The 18496-nt window shown below is 49.9% G+C and overlaps 3 protein-coding genes across 8 annotated transcripts in view; 1 reads left to right on the top strand and 2 right to left on the bottom strand.

The window, feature by feature from the left end:
- The window catches only part of LOC130297475 (zinc finger protein 432-like), a 156658-nt gene that overhangs the window by 66016 nt on the left and 72146 nt on the right, over positions 1–18496 (bottom strand). The gene's annotated exons all lie outside the window — the stretch shown is intronic.
- On the bottom strand, positions 1693–18494 carry LOC130298348 (gastrula zinc finger protein XlCGF17.1-like). Of its 2 annotated transcripts, none has more exons than XM_056551287.1 (3): positions 18363–18494; positions 5114–5381; positions 1693–3379 (listed from the first exon to the last, which is right to left on the bottom strand). In XM_056551287.1, exons 2-3 carry the CDS (start codon positions 5268–5270, stop codon positions 2475–2477), a joined length of 1062 nt encoding a protein of 353 aa, XP_056407262.1. In that variant the 5' UTR covers positions 5271–5381; positions 18363–18494; the 3' UTR covers positions 1693–2474. The 2 variants fall into 2 exon arrangements, with proteins under 2 accessions (XP_056407262.1, XP_056407255.1); XM_056551280.1 differs by lacking the exon at positions 18363–18494 and adding an exon at positions 11583–12120.
- Positions 12466–17768, top strand: LOC130298362 (uncharacterized). 2 transcript variants are annotated; one of them, XM_056551306.1, is made up of 3 exons: positions 12466–13054; positions 15990–16127; positions 16973–17768. In XM_056551306.1, the coding sequence occupies exons 1-3, from the start codon at positions 12979–12981 to the stop codon at positions 17362–17364; spliced, it is 606 nt and encodes a 201-aa protein (XP_056407281.1). In that variant the 5' UTR covers positions 12466–12978; the 3' UTR covers positions 17365–17768. The 2 variants fall into 2 exon arrangements, with proteins under 2 accessions (XP_056407281.1, XP_056407274.1); XM_056551299.1 differs by lacking the exon at positions 16973–17768 and having other exon boundaries at positions 12931–13054; positions 15990–16954.

Genomic DNA, 18496 nt, shown 5'->3' with positions numbered 1-18496 from the left:
TGCATGCAGCAGAGCTGAGTGTGTGACTGTGCAAGCAGCAGAGCTGAGTGTGTGACTGTGTGCAAGCAGCAGAGCTGAGTGTGTGACTGTGCATGCCGCAGAGCTGAGTGTGTGACTGTGTGTATGCAGCGGGAGCTGAGTGTGTGACTGTGTGTATGCAGCGGGAGCTGAGTGTGTGAATGCAGCAGAGCTGAGTGTGTGACTGTGTGAATGCAGCAGAGCTTAGTGTGTGTGTCTAAATGCACAGGAGCTGAGTGTGCGACTGTGTGTATGCAGCAGAGCTGAGTGTGCGACAGTGTGTATGCAGCAGAGCTGAGTGTGCGACTGTGTGTATGCAGCAGAGCTGAGTGTGTGCGTGGTCATGTATACACATAATCACACATTCAGCTCTGCTCCATACACATGCCACACACTAATTTCTGCTACATGTACATGATCACACGCTGTGGTCCATGTACACAGTGTTTACCAACCAGGGTGCCTCCAGCTGTTGCAAAACTGCAGCTCCCAGCATGCCAAGTTTTGCAACACATGGAGGCATTCCTGTTGGTAAACACTGATAGAGAGGTAAGGGGTCATATTGATTAGCAAAATTACATATTTTTTTAACCCAGACATTCTGTGTACTTTATAAAGATTTATGATTTTACTATTGTGCTGCGTTTTGTTCGGCGCACACTGCTGCCTCGGCACTTCTAGCTATTTGAGCAGTGTACCGTGGGAAAATGCCACAGCTCTGTGAAGTGTGCGGTAGAAAAGGAGTGCACAATAGAGCCAGGGGGAGGGCGTTTCTATATTTGCGCAAAATTTATCAAAGGACTTGCGCAACTTTTGTAAATTTTGAGCAGGAGTGTAAATTAGACAAGCAGTGTTAAGGGGGAGATCTGTGTCTACAATAAACACCTAATGATAAATCTACCCCATAGTCTCTATTTCTAATCTGTATCTCTATCTTTCTAAACACTAGCTGTCCCTATTACTGCCTTTCCTGCTTTCTGCAGCAGCACCATCGCTCTGAACTCTGTGGGTGATGTCATTGGCCTTTTATCTAAGTCCCTGGCTGTGTCCTATTGGCCTTTGTATACACACACACACAAGGGAAAGGCGTTTTAGGAATCCAAAATTTCATAACTGATACGTCATGTATCTTCCAGAGAGTCACCGATGTTTTGCCAGCAAATGGCTTCTTCCAGGGCGTCACCCAATGTTTTACCAGCAAATGGCTTCTTCCAGGGCGTCACCTGATGTTTTACCAGCAAATGGCTTCTTCCAGGGTGTCACCAGACGTTTCGGCAGCAAATGGCTTCTTTCGGGCCATCACCACCCCACATTTCGGCAGCAAATGGCTTCTTCCGGGCCATAACCTGACGTTTTGCCAGCAAATGGCTTCTTCCGGGGCGTTGCCCGACGTTTCGTCAGCAAATAGCTTCTTTGTTGGCAAAACGTCGGGTGGTGACGGCCCACATCTCACTATCCCTTTAACCACTTGGTAACCATTGATTTTGCATTTTATGCTGTTTAAGAGATAGAGATGTGGGCCGTCACCCCACAACGTTTTGCCAACAAATTAAGCTATTTGCTGGCGAAACATTGGGTGATGCCCTGGAAGAAGCCATTTGCTGGCAAAACATCTGGTGATGCCCCGGAAGAAGCCATTTGCTGGTGAAACGTCGGATGGTGACTGCCCACATCTCACTATCTCTTTAACCACTTGGTAACTATTAATTTGGCACTTTATGCTGTTTACTTTTTTGTCCATTATACGTATTTATATTAGTCGTTTGACTGCACTTGCATACATGTGTTAGTCTATCACTATTCAACAGTTATGATGTGAGCCCTCACCTTTCTTCAGTTTCATGTTGGTCATCTCTTCGCACCCCTGGGTTCCAGGGAGTGTTTGTTTGTCTTTTAACATTATGTATCAATAAAGTAATTTTGGATTCCTAAAACGCCTTTACCTTGTGTGTGTATACAAAGGCCAATAGGACACAGATAAAAGGCCAGTGACATCACCCACAGAGTTCAGAGCGATGGTGCTGCTGCAGCGAGAAGGAGACGCAGTAATAGGGACAGCTATTGTTTAGTTTTTGTGCAGGATCTGTTGTTCATGAGGAGTTGTGTTAGTTTACTATTGGCCTTTGTGCTGATTGACACAGTAAGCAGCAAATCACATGATAGACCTGGGTTATCATGTGATCTGCTGCATTCCCTATGTCATTTCACCACCCCCTGCCCGCCCACCAAAAAACTAAAATCCAAAAGTTCGGGTTGAATCCGGGTTCGCCTCGCTCATCTCTAATCACAACTCAGACTCTTTTCCTACCATGTAAATTATAGTGATGACATCGCTGGATCGGTGACTACGTTCTAAAAGAAAAACTTTTATTAACAATTGGAGATGCAGTATATGATATATGTATAAATGTCAGATATCCTATGTACATGGTGAATATATAGATGCGTTATCTGCATCATTTATTGCTCTCTACTCTGTGACTTCTTAGATGTGTCATAAGTGTTAATTTCCCAGTAAAACATTTCCCACATTCTGGACATGAACACGGCATGAGCACACCTTCTAAGTGTTCACTTAGATGTCTATTAAAACTTGACTTAAGAGAAAAACATTTTCTACATACTGAGCATGAATATGGCTCCTCCCCTGTGTGAGTTCTTTGATGAAGAACAAGACCTGATTTCTGAGTAAAACATTTCCCACATTCTGAACATGAAAAAGGCTTCTCCCCTGTGTGAATTCTTAGATGATTTTTAAGGCTTGGCTGATTAGTAAAGCATTTCTCACATTCTGAACATGAAAATGGCTTCTCCCCTGTGTGCATTCTTAGATGTCTTTTAAGGCTTCGCTGATGAGTGAAACATTTTCCACATTCTGAACATAAAAATGGCTTCTCTCCTGTATGAATTCTTTGATGTTGAATAAGATTTGATTTGTCATTAAAATATTTCCCACATTCTGAACATGAAAATGGCTTCTCCCCTGTGTGAGTTCTTTGATGATTAACAAGATTTATTTTCTTAGTAAAACATTTCCCACATTCTGCACATGAAAATGGCTTCTCTCCTGTATGAATTCTTTGATGTTGAAGAAGATTTGATTTCGTAGTAAAACATTTCCCACATTCTAAACATAAATATTGATTCTTCCTTTTTTTTTCCAGAACATCCTGTGATGAATGAGAAGATAGGACCTGTATATAAGGATCAGATCTGTATATAAGGATCAGACCTTGGCTGTGAAGGGCTGAGGGTGTATCTGGGATAATGGAATGTTCTTCATATGTATCTTGTGTGATATCATCATCTGCTTTATAATCTGAAGATATAAGATTCTCCTCTGATCTCCTGCTACAAGAATCTGCAGAGAATAAAACAGATAATTTTTTGAGTAATCACCTTAATGAACCAGGAATAATTAAATGTTTTCTCTCCTCTCCTTCTAGGACTATGTTCACACAGTTTATTTTGGAGCTGATTTTGATCACAATTTTTTTACCTAAACCAGGAGTGGAACCAACATGGAAAAAAAAATGAAATTATTTCCTCAGTATAAGGATGTGTGTACGCGGTAAGAGGGTATGCGGTAAGAGGATACGCGTTCACCCGGTAAGAGGGTATGCGGTAAGAGGATACGCGTTCACGCGGTAAGAGGGTATGCGGTAAGAGGATATGCGCGTTCACGCGGTAAAAGGATGTGTGTTCCCGCAGGACCCAACCCAAAATGTGCTGTCTCCTCCCTCTACCACCGCTGCCCCCCCTTCCCCCGCCATTTTGTGGAGCCCGCTGAGCTCTTCCTACCCTTGAGGATCGTGTACTGTCAGCCCGGTAGGTCAGAGAGCTGCCACCAATGTTGTGCATCAGATTCTGTCGCATTGCGCCAGAATTTGTGCCACAATTGAAAAAATGCCGACTAAGGCTGGGTTCACACCACGTTTTTGCAATAGTTTTTTTTCCAGGTTTTTGATAAAAAAAACGGATTCCTAAAAACCTGACTAAACTGTATCAAAACGTGTGTACAAAGTTTTATCCGTATACGGTTTGAAAAGTGATGTCCGGTTGCATCCGTTTTTTAAGAAAAAAAACGCATACGTTTTTAACTTTTCACTCCATTATGAATAAAGTTTCACTTGTTTGATTGAAATTCCAAGAAAAAAAACTGTGCAAAGTCAAAAACCGTATGGTGAAAACTGGATGGAACCGTACGCACATACAGTTCTGTACGGTTCCCATTGACTCCCATGTTAAGAAAAAAAAACGTATACGGGTCAATACGGTTTTTCACCTGGACCAAAAACCGTGGCAGGCCACGGTTTTCTGTCCAGAAAAAAAAAAATGAAAAAAAAGTGTGGTGTGAAAAACGGAGACAACTGTATGCAATATGGTGCATATGGTTTTGAATGGAAAGTCTATGGGCGCGGTTTTCTGTACAGTTGCATACGTGTTTTTTTTGTTTGTTTTTTTAAACGTATCCAAAAACCGTATAGAAACTTACAGGAGCGGGCGGGAGTGGAGCAAACAACTTACAGGAGCGGGCGGGAGTGGAGCAAACAACTTACAGGAGCGGGCGGGAGTGGAGCAAACAACTTACGGGAGCGGGCGGGAGTGGAGCAAACAACTTACGGGAGCGGGCGGGAGTGGAGCAAACAACTTACGGGAGCGGGCGGGAGTGGCGCAAACAACTTACGGGAGCGGGCGGGAGTGGAGCAAACAACTTACGGTAGCGGGCGGGAGTGGACAAAAAAAGATCATCGGGTGCGGGATTGAAAAAACAGTCCCGCGTACAGCTCAACTTTGAGAGGCAACAGCGGTACGAGACCGGGTATGGGGCAGGATGAAGCCCTGATCCCTCTCCATACTCCCTTTATGGCCCAATCGGGTAAATAAACAACATAGGTCATCACCCCATTTCTAAAACTTCACCCCTCAAAAGTATTAACACACAGTTTATTAACCCTTTAGGTGGTCCACAGGAATAGCAGCAGCGATCACTAAAGTAGTTATACTCACGCCCATAACTTACTCATACATAAATAATAATAATACGTCATATAGAGGAAAGGGGTTAGATCTCAAACTTTGGCAGACAAGTTACCTTTAGGAATGTCCTCCTTATACTGCTCATCACCGCTCACATCTGTCTCTTCTTCTTCCTTTATGTCTGTAGCATTAATATAGTTCAGATCTTTCTCAGTAGGAACGTCCTCCTTATACTGCTCATCACTGCTCACATCTGTCTCTTCTTCCTTCATGTCTGTAGCATTAATATAGTCCAGATCTTTCTCAGTAGGAATGTCCTCCTTATACTGCTCATCACCGCTCACATCTCTCTCTGGAGCTTTAATATTGTTCTTATCTTCTCCCTGATTCATAAAATGTAGAAGAAATACCCGTCTATTACTGTATAATGTCCCAGCAGTGTCACCTCTCCAGTCATCACCAGACCCCTCCATTACTGTATAATGTCCCAGCAGTGTCACCTCTCCAGTCATCACCAGACCCCTCCATTACTGTATAATGTCCCAGCAGTGTCACCTCTCTAGTCATCACCAGACCCCTCCATTACTGTATAATGTCCCAGCAGTGTCACCTCTCCAGTCATCACCAGACCCCTCCATTACTGTATAATGTCCCAGCAGTGTCACCTCTCCAGTCATCACCAGACCCCTCCATTACTGTATAATGTCCCAGCAGTGTCACCTCTCCAGTCATCACCAGACCCCCCCATTACTGTATAATGTCCAGCAGTGTCACCTCTCTAGTCATCACCAGACCCCTCCATTACTGTATAATGTCCCAGCAGGGTCACCTCTCCAGTCATCACCAGACCCCTCCATTACTGTATAATGTCCCAGCAGTGTCATCTCTCCAGTCTTCACCAGACCCCTCCATTACTGTATAATGTCCCAGCATTGTCACCTCTCCAGTCATCACCAGACCCCTCCATTACTGTATAATGTCCCAGCAGTGTCACCTCTCCAGTCATCACCAGACCCCTCCATTACTGTATAATGTCCCAGCAGTGTCACCTCTCCAGTCCTCACAAGACCCCTCCATTACTGTATAATGTCCCAGCATTCCCAGCAGTGTCACCTTTCAAGTCATCACCAGACCCCTCCATTACTGTATAATGTCCCAGCAGTGTCACCTCTCCAGTCATCACCAGACCCCTCCATTACTGTATAATGTCCCAACAGTGTCACCTCTCCAGTCATCACCAGACCCCTCCCTTACTGTATAATGTCCCAGCAGTGTCACCTCTCCAGTCATCACCAGACCCCTCCATTACTGTATAATGTCCCAGCAGTGTCACCTCTCCAGTCATCACCAGACCCCTCCATTACTGTATAATGTCCCAGCAGTGTCACCTCTCCAGTCATCACCAGACCCCCCATTACTGTATAATGTCCCAGCATTCCCAGCAGTGTCACCTTTCAAGTCATCACCAGACCCCTCCATTACTGTATAATGTCCCAGCAGTGTCACCTCTCCAGTCATCACCAGACCCCTCCATTACTGTATAATGTCCCAGCAGTGTCACCTCTCCAGTCATCACTAGACCCCTCCATTACTGTATAATGTCCCAGCAGTGTCACCTCTCCAGTCATCACCAGACCCCTCCATTACTGTATAATGTCCCAGCAGGGTCACCTCTCCAGTCATCACCAGACCCCTCCATTACTGTATAATGTCCCAGCAGTGTCATCTCTCCAGTCTTCACCAGACCCCTCCATTACTGTATAATGTCCCAGCAGTGTCACCTCTCCAGTCATCACCAGACCCCTCCATTACCGTATAATGTCCCAGCATTCCCAGCATTGTCACCTCTCCAATCATCACCAGACCCCTCCATTACTGTATAATGTCCCAGCAGTGTCACCTCTCCAGTCCTCACAAGACCCCTCCATTACTGTATAATGTCCCAGCATTCCCAGCAGTGTCACCTTTCAAGTCATCACCAGACCCCTCCATTACTGTATAATGTCCCAGCAGTGTCACCTCTCCAGTCATCACCAGACCCCTCCATTACTGTATAATGTCCCAGCAGTGTCACCTCTCCAGTCATCACCAGACCCCTCCATTACTGTATAATGTCCCAGCAGTGTCACCTCTCCAGTCATCACTAGACCCCTCCATTACTGTATAATGTCCCAGCAGTGTCACCTCTCCAGTCATCACCAGACCCCTCCATTACTGTATAATGTCCCAGCAGGGTCACCTCTCCAGTCATCACCAGACCCCTCCATTACTGTATAATGTCCCAGCAGTGTCACCTCTCCAGTCATCACCAGACCCCTCCATTACTGTATAATGTCCCAGCAGTGTCACCTCTCCAGTCATCACCAGACCCCTCCATTACTGTATAATGTCCCAGCAGTGTCACCTCTCTAATCATCACCAGACCCCTCCATTACTGTATAATGTCCCAGCAGTGTCACCTCTCCAGTCATCACCAGACCCCTCCATTACTGTATAATGTCCCAGCAGTGTCACCTCTCCAGTCATCACCAGACCCCTCCATTACTGTATAATGTCCCAGCAGTGTCACCTCTCCAGTCATCACCAGACCCCTCCATTACTGTATAATGTCCCAGCAGTGTCACCTCTCCAGTCATCACCAGACCCCTCCATTACTGTATAATGTCCCAGCAGTGTCCCCTCTCCAGTCATCACCAGACCCCTCCATTACTGTATAATGTCCCAGCAGTGTCCCCTCTCCAGTCATCACCAGACCTCTCCATTACTGTATAATGTCCCAGCAGTGTCACCTCTCCAGTCATCACCAGACCCCTCCATTACTGTATAATGTCCCAGCAGTGTCACCTCTCCAGTCATCACCAGACCCCTTCATTACTGTATAATGTCCCAGCAGTGTCACCTCTCCAGTCATCACCAGACCCCTCCATTACTGTATAATGTCCCAGCAGTGTCACCTCTCTAATCATCACCAGATCCCTCCATTACTGTATAATGTCCCAGCAGTGTCACCTCTCCAGTCATCGCCAGACCCCTCCATTACTGTATAATGTCCCAGCAGTGTCACCTCTCCAGTCATCGCCAGACCCCTCCATTACTGTATAATGTCCCAGCAGTGTCCCCTCTCCAGTCATCACCAGACCCCTCCATTACTGTAAAATGTCCCAGCAGTGTCCCCTCTCCAGTCATCACCAGACCCCTCCATTACTGTATAATGTCCCAGCAGTGTCACCTCTCCAGTCATCACCAGACTCCTCCATTACTGTATAATGTCCCAGCAGTGTCACCTCTCCAGTCATCACCAGACCCCTCCATTACTGTATAATGTCCCAGCAGTGTCACCTCTCCAGTCATCACCTGACCCCTCCATTACTGTAGAATGTCCCAGCAGTGTCACCTCTCCAGTCATCACCAGACCCCTCCATTACTGTATAATGTCCCAGCAGTGTCACCTCTCCAGTCATCACCAGACCCCTCCATTACTGTATAATGTCCCAGCAGTGTCACCTCTCCAGTCATCACCAGACCCCTCCATTACTGTATAATGTCCCAGCAGTGTCACCTCTCCAGTCATCACCAGACCCCTCCATTACTGTATAATGTCCCAGCAGTGTCACCTCTCCAGTCATCACTAGACCCCTCCATTACTGTATAATGTCCCAGCAGTGTCACCTCTCCAGTCATCACCAGACCCCTCCATTACTGTATAATGTCCCAGCAGGGTCACCTCTCCAGTCATCACCAGACCCCTCCATTACTGTATAATGTCCCAGCAGTGTCATCTCTCCAGTCATCACCAGACCCCTCCATTACTGTATAATGTCCCAGCAGTGTCACCTCTCCAGTCATCACCAGACCCCTCCATTACTGTATAATGTCCCAGCAGTGTCACCTCTCCAGTCATCACCAGACCCCTCCATTACTGTATAATGTCCCAGCAGTGTCCCCTCTCCAGTCATCACCAGACCCCTCCATTACTGTATAATGTCCCAGCAGTGTCCCCTCTCCAGTCATCACCAGACCCCTCCATTACTGTATAATGTCCCAGCAGTGTCACCTCTCCAGTCATCACCAGACCCCTCCATTACTGTATAATGTCCCAGCAGTGTCACCTCTCCAGTCATCACCAGACCCCTTCATTACTGTATAATGTCCCAGCAGTGTCACCTCTCCAGTCATCACCAGACCCCTCCATTACTGTATAATGTCCCAGCAGTGTCACCTCTCTAATCATCACCAGATCCCTCCATTACTGTATAATGTCCCAGCAGTGTCACCTCTCCAGTCATCGCCAGACCCCTCCATTACTGTATAATGTCCCAGCAGTGTCACCTCTCCAGTCATCGCCAGACCCCTCCATTACTGTATAATGTCCCAGCAGTGTCCCCTCTCCAGTCATCACCAGACCCCTCCATTACTGTATAATGTCCCAGCAGTGTCACCTCTCCAGTCATCACCAGACCCCTCCATTACTGTATAATGTCCCAGCAGTGTCACCTCTCCAGTCATCACCAGACCCCTTCATTACTGTATAATGTCCCAGCAGTGTCACCTCTCCAGTCATCACCAGACCCCTCCATTACTGTATAATGTCCCAGCAGTGTCACCTCTCTAATCATCACCAGATCCCTCCATTACTGTATAATGTCCCAGCAGTGTCACCTCTCCAGTCATCGCCAGACCCCTCCATTACTGTATAATGTCCCAGCAGTGTCACCTCTCCAGTCATCGCCAGACCCCTCCATTACTGTATAATGTCCCAGCAGTGTCCCCTCTCCAGTCATCACCAGACCCCTCCATTACTGTATAATGTCCCAGCAGTGTCACCTCTCCAGTGATCACCAGACCCCTCCATTACTGTATAATGTCCCAGCAGTGTCACCTCTCCAGTCATCACCAGACCCCTCCATTACTGTAAAATGTCCCAGCAGTGTCCCCTCTCCAGTCATCACCAGACCCCTCCATTACTGTATAATGTCCCAGCAGTGTCACCTCTCCAGTCATCACCAGACCCCTCCATTACTGTATAATGTCCCAGCAGTGTCACCTCTCCAGTCATCACCAGACCCCTCCATTACTGTATAATGTCCCAGCAGTGTCACCTCTCCAGTCATCACCAGACCCCTCCATTACTCTATAATGTCCCAGCAGTGTCATCTCTCCAGTCATCACCAGACCCCTCCATTACTGTATAATGTCCCAGCAGTGTCACCTCTCCAGTCATCACCAGACCCCTCCATTACTGTATAATGTCCCAGCAGTGTCACCTCTCCAGTCATCACCAGACCCCTCCATTACTGTATAATGTCCCAGCAGTGTCACCTCTCCAGTCATCATCAGACCCCTCCATTACTGTATAATGTCCCAGCAGGGTCACCTCTCCAGTCATCACCAGACCCCTCCATTACTGTATAATGTCCCAGCAGTGTCACCTCTCCAGTCATCACCAGACCCCTCCATTACTGTATAATGTCCCAGCAGTGTCACCTCTCCAGTCATCACCAGACCCCTCCATTACTGTATAATGTCCCAGCAGTGTCCCCTCTCCAGTCATCGCCAGACCCCTCCATTACTGTATAATGTCCCAGCAGTGTCCCCTCTCCAGTCATCACCAGACCCCTCCATTACTGTATAATGTCCCAGCAGTGTCCCCTCTCCAGTCATCGCCAGACCCCTCCATTACTGTATAATGTCCCAGCAGTGTCCCCTCTCCAGTCATCACCAGACCCCTCCATTACTGTATAATGTCCCAGCAGTGTCATCTCTCCAGTCATCACCAGACCCCTCCATTACTGTATAATGTCCCAGCAGTGTCACCTCTCCAGTCATCACCAGACCCCTCCATTACTGTATAATGTCCCAGCAGTGTCCCCTCTCCAGTCATCACCAGACCCCTCCATTACTGTATAATGTCCCAGCAGTGTCCCCTCTCCAGTCATCGCCAGACCCCTCCATTACTGTATAATGTCCCAGCAGTGTCCCCTCTCCAGTCATCACCAGACCCCTCCATTACTGTATAATGTCCCAGCAGTGTCACCTCTCCAGTCATCACCAGACCCCTCCATTACTGTATAATGTCCCAGCAGTGTCACCTCTCCAGTCATCACCAGACCCCTCCATTACTGTATAATGTCCCAGCATTCCCAGCAGTGTCACCTCTCCAGTTATCACCAGACCCCTCCATTACTGTATAATGTCCCAGCAGGGTCACCTCTCCAGTCATGACCAGACCCCTCCATTACTGTATAATGTCCCAGCATTCCCAGCAGTGTCACCTCTCCAGTCATCACCAGACCCCTCCATTACTGTATAATGTCCCAGCAGTGTCACCTCTCCAGTCATCACCAGACCCCTCCATTACTGTATAATGTCCCAGCAGTGTCACCTCTCCAGTCATCACCAGACCCCTCCATTACTATATAATGTCCCAGCAGTGTCACCTCTCTAATCATCACCAGACCCCTCCATTACTGTATAATGTCCCAGCAGTGTCACCTCTCTGGCCGTCGTCTCAGCTGATTAATCCTTTAGATCCTGCACTCAAAATAATGTTCAAGATAAGAAAAGAATGAAAGCCGGCCACTCACCAGTAAAGTTCTTTCTTCAGGCTTTATTCATGCCAACATAATGCGCACATAAATGTACAGGGGGATACAGAAATGAAGAGCAGGGAGGTACATGTAGGTTACCTAGCCGCATAGGTAACCCTGACTGCCAGGGACGCAAGGGTTAAGCACTGGGTGCAACAAGTTAACCCTCCCACTCTAGGAGTTTCATGGGGAGGGGTTTGTAGGAACGCCCATAGGGTATATGGGACAGGGATATTCCCTCTCTTGTTCACCAGCATCTTGAGGTGAGAACATCCCCTGTGATGGCTGACGAGCAGTTTTGGGACGGTTTTCGGGAGCAGGTGCTGGCTGATGCCTCCCTTATCCCCCGTATCTTAGCTTAGCTTAGCTCGGGGCCGCTGCTGCTGTGCGTGCCCCGGCTCCTGTTAGTTCCCCTGTTGTTGCGGCTCCTACCGCTTCTTTTCCGGCCCCTTGTGGTGCCGCCCTCATCTGTGGCTGTCCAGCGCGGCCGGCGTACTGCCCGGCAGTCCCATCACCCCTTCCATCTTAGCCCCAGTCCCCCTCACCTTTCTAGTGGCGGACGCCGTGGTAGAGAGGCGGTGTGCAGGGCCTCTGCACCACAGGCCTCTGCACGCAGCGTGGCTCCGTCTAGTCGCAGGGCGGTAGCTCCGTCCCTTCCGGCCCACGTGGGTTTTCCTCCCCAGTGCGTGTGCTGCACTCCTGGCCGCACTGTAGGTAGCTCCTGGTCTCTCCCTCAAGAATTAATGGGCGCCCAGGCTTCCCAGATTTCACAGGCATCCTGCTGTGCCGGGTCCCATTAGTTTGCCGGTCGCAGGCTGCAGCTTGTCAAGTGCTGCAATTAATATGCCCCTGCAGACTTCTGCTTCACGGTCGGTGGTCCAATGTAGTGAGCCCCTGTTTGAGGATGCGGTGGAGAGTGTGGGGGGAGGGCTGGATCTGCCAATACCCCCCCCCCCTCAGTTGCAGTTTTTAACCCCTGCAATCTGCCCCTAGTGTTTTGCCTACCCCTCTGCCCCCCTCCTTCCTTGTCTGCTGCTGCACATGTGCCGGCTCCCATTGTCAGCCAGCCACCGCGTGACCGCGATGATTCTGGGTCTGTGCGGAAGTCACATGGGCGTCGTTTTTGATTGTCCTCCCGGGGTTCTGGCCGCTCCTGCAGGAGCAGAACCGCCGAGTCACATGGTGGCTGTCAGAGACATTGTCGCCGGGAGTCCAGGAGCAGGGCCCGGTCCTGTAGGTCTCGTTCCTCCTCTCCTCAGGGGAGAGTTCATGGAGCTCCATCAGTCCTGACAGGAGGTCCCACAGGCGGTCAGGCCAGAGGCGTAGGTCCAGACCGGCTCGGCGGTCTTTTCGCGTGGGTGATCGGCCCAGTGCTGTGGCAGCACCTGCGCCCATGGAGCGAGTGGACCCAGTTCCCGTACTGCAGAGCGGAACTTCATCAACTCCAGCGGTGGTTCCTGCGCAGATGGGTGAGTTCAATTTTGCTGGGGTGTGGGGTGATGCGGGTTCTGAGTTATTTCCTACTCATAAAGCGGTCCTAGCTATGTTGGAGGGCTCGCAGGCTGGTCCTGCAGCCGCTGTCAGGAAGGTTTCTCCAGTGCGGGCAGGGGTGCATAAAGAATCATTCTTTTGTGGTGTTAGCCCCCTGGGGTCCCATGTTGAGTTAGCGGTGAAAGAGAAAATTTGGGGGAACCAGTATGTGGATGTGTGGTCCCTGTGTCTATGGACCAACATACCATCGATAAGGAACGGAGGTCTCAGCCTGAGAAATCTTTTCCCGCCAGGCCTAAGGTAGCTAAGACGATGGGGAATTGGTTACAGCCTCTTTCTGTGTTAGGCTGCATTATGGGTGAGAAGCATCCCGAACGGTGTTCGGAGCTTCTTATCTATATGGACTCGGTGTATAAAGTGTACAAGTCGCATGGGGGAACGGCCTGGTGGCGGTATGACGAAGAATTTTGTCTCCGCCTGGCTTTGACCCCGAGGTTGGTTGGGGTGTGAAGGCAACCGATGTATGGTTGCGGTTGATGATGGCCTAGAAGGGGTCCTCCTTTCCGTCTGGGGCCGCTGGTCCAGTTGGGACATCGGAATCAGTGGCCGTGCGGCGACCCGGCGTCTGCTGGCTGTTTAATGAAGGACACTGTAAGTTCCTTAACCTGTGCGAATACAAGCACGAATGCTCCGTTTGTGGTGGTGGCCACACTGCAGCGCGTTGCCCACGAGCCTCAAAACACTCGGGGTGCCCCGCAGTTGCGGGCGAGGGGAAGGACGCCGGTGAGCGTGTCCGATGTCCCTGTGGTTAGAGCGGTACCCCAATAAGGAGTGTGCTTGAGTTTTGAGGGACTGTTTTACTGATGGGCTTTTTATACCTTTTGTTTTGGGACCTGTTGTTGGGGACAACCCTGATAACCCAAAATCAGCCAGGGAGCATCCTGACCCGCTGAGGGATAAGATTGGCAAGGAGGTGGCTCTGGGGCGCTTCATGGGCCCTTTTAGTCCCCCCCCTTTTGCCATGTTTAGGGTTTCCCTGTTAGGGGTGGTTCCCAATAAGGAGGCTGGAAAATTCTGGCTTATTGTCAGTGAGGCGATGGCGTGGGCCGTACCAGGGGAATGGAATCTAAGAGTTTACTGGTATTCACCAGAGCCCGCCGCAAAGCGGGATGGACTTGCTGCGGCAGGTAACCCCCAGGTCGTTCCACCAGATAGCGACTCAACCTCACTGACAGCTGAGACAGGCGCGGTACACAAGGAGAAGACAAGGCGAGGTCAGACGTAGCAGAAGGTCAAGGCAGGCAGCAACGGTTCGTAGTCAGGGGCAACGGCAATGGGTCTGGATACACAGGCAAAGGGACACAAGAAACGCTTTCTATGGCACTAGGCAACAAGATCCGGCGAGGACAGGAAGGGGAAGTGGAATTATATAGTGTAGGAAGTGATTAGCACTGATTGGGCCAGGCACCAATTAGTGGTGCACTGGCCCTTTAAATTTCAGAGAGCCGGCGCGCGAGAGGATTGGGATGCGACCTGCGGGCGAGCGCATCCAGCTATGCGGGTCGCATCCCTGCCGGTAAATAGCAGAGCAGCACTCCCGATCAGCGGGTCTGACTGGGGCGCTGCACGCAGAAGAATGCCGCAAGCGCTCCAGGGAGGAGCAGGGACCCAGAGCGCTCGGCGTCACACTTATCCATCACCTGTCTTACCCTAAGGGCACTTCTGTAAATGATGGGATTCCGAAGGAGGATTCCGAAGGAGGATTCCGAAGGAGGATTCCGAAGGAGGATTCCGAAGGAGGATTCCTCGGTTTCCTATGTTTCTTTTGATCAGGCGGTGGCCCTGGTGCGTGGCGCTGGGCCTTCGGCCTTAATGGCGAAGTCCGATATTGAATCGGCTGTTCGTTTACTGCCGATGCACCCGGAGTGTTAACATTTGTTGGGGTGTCGTGTAGATGGTGAGTTTTATTATGATGTGTGTCTGCCCATGGGTTGCTCAATTTCGTGCCACTACTTGGAAATGTTTAGTACGTTTTTGGAGTGGGTGGTGCATTTTGAGAGGGGCTAATCCTCTGTAATTCACTATTTGGACGATTTTTTGTTTGTTGCCCCTGCTGGTTCTTCTAGGTGTTTTTTGTTGGCCACTTTTCATTTTTTGATGCAGCGTTTTGGAGTGCCGCTGTCGGCGGAAAAAACTGAGGGTCTGGCTACGGTTATGTCTTTTCTGGGCATCAAAATAGATTTGGTGGCAATGGAGTTTCGTTTGCCATCCGCCAAGTTGGAGACTATGTTGCAGTGGGTGGAAGGTGACGCTTCGGCAGATGCAGGTGCTTTTGGGTCACTTGGTTTTTGCCTGTCGTGTGATGCCTATGGGTCAGGTTTTTTCTAGGCGGTTGTCTTTGGCCACCAGGGGGCTTCTCTTCCTGGTCACCGTATCCGTATTTCGCGGTGTTTGAGATCTGATCTTTTGGTGTGGAGGGAGTTCCTCCGGTGTTACAATGGCCAAACCTGTTGGCAAGCGGAGGAGGTGTGCAATGGCGAACTGCAGCTCTTCACTGATGCAGCGGGGGGCGCCGGGTTCGGAGCTTTCTTTGCCGGTGAGTGGTGCGCAGAGGCGTGGCCTCCGGACTGGGAGGAGAATTGTTGGTGTCGCAACTTAACGCTGTTGGAATTGTTTCCGATCATCATAGCTGTGGAATTGTGGGGCAGTCGTTTCTGCAATCAGAGAGTTTGTTTCTGGACAGATAATTCCAGTGTGGTTCTTTGCATTAACGGTTTGTCTTCTTCCTCTCTTCCTGTGTTGTCACTTCTGCGGCACTTGGTGCTATGGTGTCTGGAGTACAATATTTGGTTCTGGGCCCAGCATGTCCCGGGGGTGAATAACAACATTGCTGACTCTCTGTCTCGTTTTCAGTTCCAGGACTTCCGGAGGTTGTGCCCAACTGCAGAGCTGGAGGGTCGGTCATGCCCGCCTTTGGTTTGGGGCCCAGTGACCGGAGATTGATGCCTCTGCTGAAGTCTTCAATGGCGGCTTCCACCTGGTCCGGACACGGTAAGGCATGGGCTGACTGGTGTTTGTTGGTGGCTGGGCGCAATGTGGCGGAGTGCCTGGATACGAGATTGGCTGTCACGGTGGACTATTTGCTGTTATTGCGCTCTGCTAATTTATCTGCTTTGGTTGCGCGGCGCAGGCTGTCAGGGGTTAGTTTTTATTTTCGTCTGCTGGGTTGGGAGGATGTTACAAAACGTTTTTTGATTCAGCAATCGCTGAAGGGCTGGCAGCGGACTCATGTACGCAAGGACCTGCGGCGTCCGGTTTCTTATGCCCTCCTTGTGTCGCTTTTGCAGGCTGCTGCTAGCTGCTGCTCTTCCGCTTTTGAGGCTACGCTTTACTCGGCGGCTTTTTGTGTTGCTTTTTTCGGGGCTCTGCAGGTTGGGGAACTGGTTCCATCCTCTAAGCAGGGCCCTGGCGGATTGTTTTTCGATGATGTTGTCTGCTCTAATGGGGTTTTACAGCTGCGCATTCGCTGCTCGAAGGCTGATCAGGTTGGACAGGGTGCTTGGATCCGCCTGCAGTCGGTCGATGGCCAGGCCTGCCCGGTACGGGCGGTCAATGATTACTTGTTGGTTCGGGTTTCGGGTGTTCATTTTTTCACTCATGCTGACTGTTCTTTAACTCGCTACCAGTTTCAGGCGTTGTTTAAGCTGTGTTTGCAGTGTGTGGGTGCCCCCCCTTCCGAATTTGGAACGCATTCTTTTCGGATCGGGGCAGCGACTGAGGCGTCGTGGGCCTGGCTGTCTGTGGCTGATATTCAGCGAATTGGGCGCTGGCGCTCAGCTTGCTATGCTGGTTACGTGCGTCCTGAATTGCTGCTCTGACCCTGTTTTTCTTTTTAGATCCTCCGGGGCTACGGTTGTGTTCTTGGGCCATTCCTATTTTCACCAGGCGGCACAGAGGGCTGACTGCCGTCCCCGGGGGAGATCGCTGGGCTCTCATCAGATCGATGCCCAATGGAATGCGTGGAATTCCTGGCATGCGGTGGCCTCAGGTGCTCTTGGAAGCGGTGGACATTTCCGGCAGGTTCCAATCTGGTGTGGTCTTAGTAGTTCATGCGGCTGGCAATGACCAGTGCTTCACCAGGGTCCCTGAATTGATCACCGTCATGAAGGCGGATGTGGAGCGGCTTGGGGATTTTTTCTCCGAGATGGTTTTAGTCTGGTCGGAGATTGTTCCGAGGGTCAAACGGGGGCCAGAGATGCGGAGGCCATCGAGCAGTCATGCCGCTTAGTTAACTCGAGGTTTGTCCGATCCAAGGGTGGAGTGGTGCTCAGACACTGGGAACTTGAAGGGGACAATCGGAGGTTCATGATTAGCGATGGTGTCCACCTCAATGATATTGGGCTGGACATCTTCCTTTCAGGAGTGGAGCAGGCCCTGTTTGTTTTGAGTGGGGGTCGGAGCTCCGTGTAGGGCTCCTTTGGTGGCGTGAAGGCAATAATATTATTGGCGTTTACAAGGTGCCGAAGGCATTCATGCACGCTGTGGAGACGCGGCGCAAACTGTTTCGGTAAGCTGTTTAGTTTATGGTTACTGCTATGGTTATATGGTTATATACGGTATATAAAAAGCTGTGACCACCACCCAGACCACTTAAAGGAGTACTCCGGCGCGCACTTTTTTTCCTTTTATCCCGTCCGGGCTGCAAAATAAAAGAAAACGCACTTTCTCTTACCTGCCAATGAGCCCCCGGTGCTCCGGTACACTCCGGTACAGGTGTTCGGTCCCTGGGCTGTATTCTTCTTACTTCCTGTTAGTCCGGCACGTCACACGGAGCTTCAGCCTATCACCAGCCGAGGCGGGACATCACTGTGGCCAGTGATAGGCTGAAGCTCCGTGTGACGTGCCGGGCTAACAGGAAGTAAGAAGAATACAGCCCGGGGACCCAACACCTGTACCGGAGTGTACCGGAGCACCGGGGGCTCGTTGGCCGGTAAGAGAAAGTGCGTTTTCTTTTATTTTGCAGCCCGGACGGGATAAAAGTGCGCGCCGGAGTACTCCTTTAAGAAGGTTATTGAAGTGTCAGTGTGGTCATTGTGAGAGTGGGAGAATTTATAGAGATAAGCACCAGAGAAAGGTTTGTCCATGCAGTCATGGCAACAAGCTCCGTGGCTGGCTCCATTCTTGTCTTATCTTGAACATTGTGAACCTGCTGAACACAAACGTCTAGCCTGAGCACCACCAGTACTTCATTAACAAGAACCAAGTTATAAGCCCTGACCCAGGTACCTCCAGCAGTTCAGAAGCTGCAGAGCCGAACGGACATTTCTATGTACAATAAAGGATTAATGCTGATGACCGGCATTAGCTGGCTCTGGGCATTAAGGGGTTAATAACAAACATCCCCAATAATCCTGACAGGG

Source organism: Hyla sarda, chromosome 1, assembly GCF_029499605.1.
Source record: "Hyla sarda isolate aHylSar1 chromosome 1, aHylSar1.hap1, whole genome shotgun sequence".
Classification (NCBI taxonomy): Eukaryota; Metazoa; Chordata; class Amphibia; order Anura; family Hylidae; genus Hyla; species Hyla sarda.
This window is presented reverse-complemented; position numbering and strand designations above follow the sequence as displayed.

Bases quoted from the DNA above. Each gene is read 5' to 3' on its own strand.
- LOC130298362 (XM_056551299.1), top strand. From the start codon at position 12,979: ATGGAGCGAGTGGACCCAGTTCCCGTACTGCAGAGCGGAACTTCATCA. The intron at 13,055-15,989 runs GTGAGTTCAATT...TCTCGTTTTCAG, and splicing joins GGTGGTTCCTGCGCAGATGG to TTCCAGGACTTCCGGAGGTT.
- LOC130298348 (XM_056551287.1), bottom strand. From the start codon at position 5,270: ATGAAGGAAGAAGAGACAGATGTGAGCAGTGATGAGCAGTATAAGGAG. The intron at 3,380-5,113 runs GTAACTTGTCTG...TATTCTCTGCAG, and splicing joins TAAGGAGGACATTCCTAAAG to ATTCTTGTAGCAGGAGATCA.